This window comes from Kogia breviceps, chromosome X (assembly GCF_026419965.1).
Source record: "Kogia breviceps isolate mKogBre1 chromosome X, mKogBre1 haplotype 1, whole genome shotgun sequence".
Lineage (NCBI taxonomy): Eukaryota > Metazoa > Chordata > Mammalia > Artiodactyla > Physeteridae > Kogia > Kogia breviceps.
This window is the reverse complement of record NC_081330.1, coordinates 22,403,369-22,407,657: the sequence shown is the minus strand read 5'-3', so window position 1 is coordinate 22,407,657 and position 4,289 is coordinate 22,403,369. Positions and strand designations below refer to the sequence as shown.

At 53.7% G+C, this 4,289-nt stretch overlaps 1 protein-coding gene across 1 annotated transcript; it reads right to left on the bottom strand.

Moving 5' to 3' along the window:
* Positions 1 to 1,519: 1,519 nt before the first annotated feature.
* Positions 1,520 to 3,069, bottom strand: LOC131747970 (DDB1- and CUL4-associated factor 12-like protein 2). The gene has a single exon (XM_059050068.2). The coding sequence runs from the start codon at positions 3,067 to 3,069 to the stop codon at positions 1,678 to 1,680; it is 1,392 nt and encodes a 463-aa protein (XP_058906051.1). The 3' UTR covers positions 1,520 to 1,677.
* Positions 3,070 to 4,289: the final 1,220 nt, after the last annotated feature.

Here is a 4,289-nt window from a genome sequence, read left to right as displayed (position 1 = left end):
ATATAAACCTGTTAAAACAATCTCTGTAAACAAAAACTGCTTTTTTTCCTGTATTTCTTAACTCCCTTTTAGTACCACTCAGTATATTACTCAGTTGGTTCAGATTTGCAAATGAACAGCATGTAGTGGACACCAAGCCAGCATCTGAGTGCCAAAACATTTAAGGAAAAACAGACATGCCACGATACTAATGCAAGATCAGCACAACCTGGCCAGTTGTAAGGAAGGGCCAGTCTCCCTTCTCACTTCCAACATTCTCACATATGGAGAAGTACAACCTGTTTTCCTAACAATCCGTGCTGTGTATTTGTCTATGCTCCAAAGTATCGATACTTTTCTTCAACCTAATCCCATTTACTTTTATTTTCTGCCCCATCTTCTTGAGATAAACTTCCTGTGTCCTTGATAATCGTATATTATTATATTGAGGGTCATAACATCACTACTTTTTAACAATATATTTATTCTACTTTAGGTAAGAATCTTTGAAATTGACAAAATTAAATCTTAATAAATTGGACTTTACAAATGAAGAATCTTTTTCAGAAGGAGTTGGGACGGGCTCATTTTCCTTTTTTGCAGTTTTTTCCTGTGACTTTAACTGTTAAGGAGAATTAGAAAATTTAAGTATGTTCAAATATAATATTTGGTATTGAAAACAGCAACAGCAAAAATATCCAGTCTATACCCTGCATCAGTATACATTCTGCCCAGCCTGCAATACATTCCACATTTTCATGCTTGGAATCCCTGTTTTGAATGATGGCACTGAAACTCTGCAAGTTCCTTACAAACATTCAAATATACTCACAGGTCTTAATAGTACTAAGGCAGGAAGTGAAAAAATGCATATTCACTTATCTATTAAACAACAGGTCAGGAAAACTTAAATAAGGGTTTAAGGAGAAAAAGATTGATTAGGTTTTCAGATTAACTCTGAACATTCAATCAGCAGAACCCCTGCGTTCCGAAAGTGTTCTGACCAAATGAGATTCTGGTACAAAAAACACGACTGTATAACAACTATTTTTTCAAAGTGAATGAAGTTTTTAAAAAGCGTGTTTAGCACCAACAACGTACAAACTACAAACATTAAGACTACAATTTGCAAATGGAATGCTTCCAAAAGCCGGTAATCTAGAACTTGGAATGTATCCTCCCACGGGAACAATGCTATAAAACGACAGCTAGCTTTCCAGAACAGATGTACAAACTGTTTTTAAGAGTGTTCTTAATATACCATCTATCTGCAATGAAAAATAACCAAAACAGCATCATCGTAATACCAGTAACAAAAAAATAATAAAAGAAAAAGAAAATACACATAATTGTAAAACCATGACTGCCTGGCCTTCAAGAGAGAGAATATGTAAATGACTCAGAGTGAACAGATCTAAGAATTAGTCCAAAATTTTTGTATAATTCAAAACAATAGTGTTGGACAGGTGTAGAAAAGTATTAAAGCAAAGTTTTGACTGCCTGAAGGACACCTCACTCTCTAGCCCGCCCTCTCTCTTTCTCTCTCTTGGCCTAACACACTGAGCAGAGGTAAGTTGGACCCTTTCCACCTGGAAGATAAAAGCCACACAGAGTAAAAGCACAAACACAGAGTGAAGGAGGAAAGCGAGAGGGGACTGGAAGGTGTATCTGGGCACTTTGAGGACACGGAGGCCATCCTTAGCTCCAGAGGCCTGCATAGTTCCCATGGAGGCCGGAAGGGAGAGGCCCCCCAGCGACGAAGAGCTTCATCTCGGGCCAGTTGTAGCAGTGAGTGTAGAGCGCGTTGGGGAACTCGCCGATGCCACCGAAGTAGTTCACCCACAGGTCATCGTGGTTGAGCCAGCCTCTGCCACAGGTGAGCTTGAGCTTCCTCCCTGCAGGCCCCGGAGAGCAGTGCGGGCTGGCCGAGGCCCTCTCCTCCAGGAACTTCTGCGCGCGGATGTCATAGAAGAGCAGGGAGCCGTGGCCCGTGCCCACGGTGACGATGTGCTCGTAGAAGCTCAGGGAGCGCACACCCGTGCCGCCCTCTCGGGAGCACAGCGGACGGATGTTCTGGTGGCCCTGGCGCAGATCCAGGAAGGAGACGTGGGACTGGGAGCCCACCGCGTACAGGGACAACTCATCGCAGTAGGTCAGGCACACGTTCTCTCGGCAGTAGGGCAGCCTGATGGACAGCAGCCTGGACAGGTTGCTCCGGGCTTTCCACAGGTGGAAGTAGCCGTCCAGGGACACGGCTCCCAGCTCCTGGTTCTTGCCACTGAAGGCCAGGGCCCGCACCTTGCGGTTACTGGGGTTGGTGCTGGCCCTGGGGATGGTCTCCACGTCCCTGGGACGGATGTGCGCATACACGGGGAGGCCCGCGTCGTTGTGCCAGGCGATGCTGCCCTGGAACATGTCGGGATCCATCCTCCAGAGCGCCACGGTGCCGTCGCGGGAGCCGCTCACGGCCACCGTGTCGCTCATCCAAGCGATGGCGAAGATCCAGTCCTTGTGGCCGTGGCGGTCGCCCAGGCACACGGGGTCCAGCGTGGGCAGCTGGTAGACGGCCAGGCTGTTGGGGTTCTCGCCCCCGGTGGCCAGGAGCGTCTTGGAGGGATTCAGCTGGATGGCGTGGATGCCGCAGCTCGGCTGGGCGCGGGCCGACCCGGGCCAGCGGTCCCGCATCAGGGGGATGCGCGTGATCTGGCCCGAATGCACGTCCACCACGAAGAGCGTGTTGCACTTGGTGCCGCACACCACCTGCCTGGCGTTCAGCCACTGCGACGCGAACACCTTGTTGAGGGTGCCCAGCGCCAGCTCGCGCTCCCTCAGCAGCTCGGGCAGCTTCTGCACCGCGTAGCCGCGTAGCTCGCCCTCGAAGCCCGGGAGCCCGGCGCGGCCCCGCGCGCCCACCTCACGTCCCTTCAGGTAGTGCAGCAGCGAGCGCCGCGCCGCCGGCCGCTTGGGCTTCTTGGGAGGCAACGGCCCGTGCCCGTCCGCCGCCGCCGAGCCCATCGACAACGAGCCCGCGGCGGCCGCCTCGAGCGCCGGCGCTTTCCGCTTCCTGCTACCTGTTTGCCTCAGGGCCATGGTGGGCGGCGGGCGAGCGGCGGCGGCGGCGACGGGGCACCGGGGCGGCCGCGGGGCGCGGAGCCGACCGAGTCTCGGCCGCGGCGGCGGCGGCGGCGGCGGCGACTGAGGCGAGGGCGGCCGGACCGGGCGAGGAGAGGCGGCCGTGGGGAGCGGAGCGCGGTCGGCGCGCGGCGGCGAGGGCGGCGGCGGCGCGAATCGAAGCGAGGGCGGGAAGCGCGGCCGGCGGCGCGGCGGGAGCGAAGTCGGTGTGGGACGAGGACGACGCGGGGCGCGAGTGTGAGGGGGCGGAGGCGGCGGGCGGGGCGGGAGGGGAGCTGGTGGGAGGGAGGACACGCCGGCTGCGGGGATGGATTTGTTGGGCCTGGGATGTGCTGGGTGCCTCGTTCCAGGACCCCGAGCTGGCCACGTACTCCTGACCTCAATCCCCACTAAATGACTCGGGATATTTTGCCACTCTTAGGACAGCAGCCGGGCAGCCCTTCTGCTTTAACCTAAACAGTTTCAACCAAATAGATGTACATATATTTTTTTCTCCTCAAATTCAGGTCTCTGAGCTCCAGCAGTGCAGTGGCCTGAAGGATGTCTTCCGAATGCAGATCCCCGGGTCCCCACACTCTGGTCAGGGAGATGTCTGGGACACTTTGATCAGGTACTGCCTTGAGAACATGGCAGGCTGAGCAGACATGGGAGAAGGGGTGTTCCTTGGACTTGTTCGCTTCTATTGTAACTCAGAGCCCTAAGAAGGTGGAGAGGAAGAGTCAAGGGGAGGGGCAGCTTCCTCCCTGTTCCTAGGCGCTGTCCTCAACTCTCAGTCCCAGAGTCTCAGGTGCTTGGGCATAGTCCCCCGGGGCTTTAGGGAGAGGTCCTGAGGGATTGGCAAGACTTTCACAAGCAGACATGGAGATAAAGAACCTTCCAGAAGGAGGCAACCACAAGGACAAATGATGAACAAGTATAAGCGTTCAGAGGGAGGGCTTAGTCTCCGGAAGTGGGTGTTTCATACTTTGTTCTGCTGTGTCAGGACAGCCAGTCCAGTGGCAGGCTCGTAGCCAGGCATTATCAGTTACACAGTGATAACGTGGCGCTATGAGGCTGGTGGTTGATACCCATTCTGCACACACACCCCTCCTCCTAACGGAAATATACATGATGCTTGGTGGGTGGATGCATGGGAAAATGCATTTACTTTTCTGACCAATCAGGGGAGCCCATGGGAG

Coding starts and splice junctions, on each gene's coding strand:
- LOC131747970 (XM_059050068.2), bottom strand. CDS start 3,069: ATGGCCCTGAGGCAAACAGGTAGCAGGAAGCGGAAAGCGCCGGCGCTC.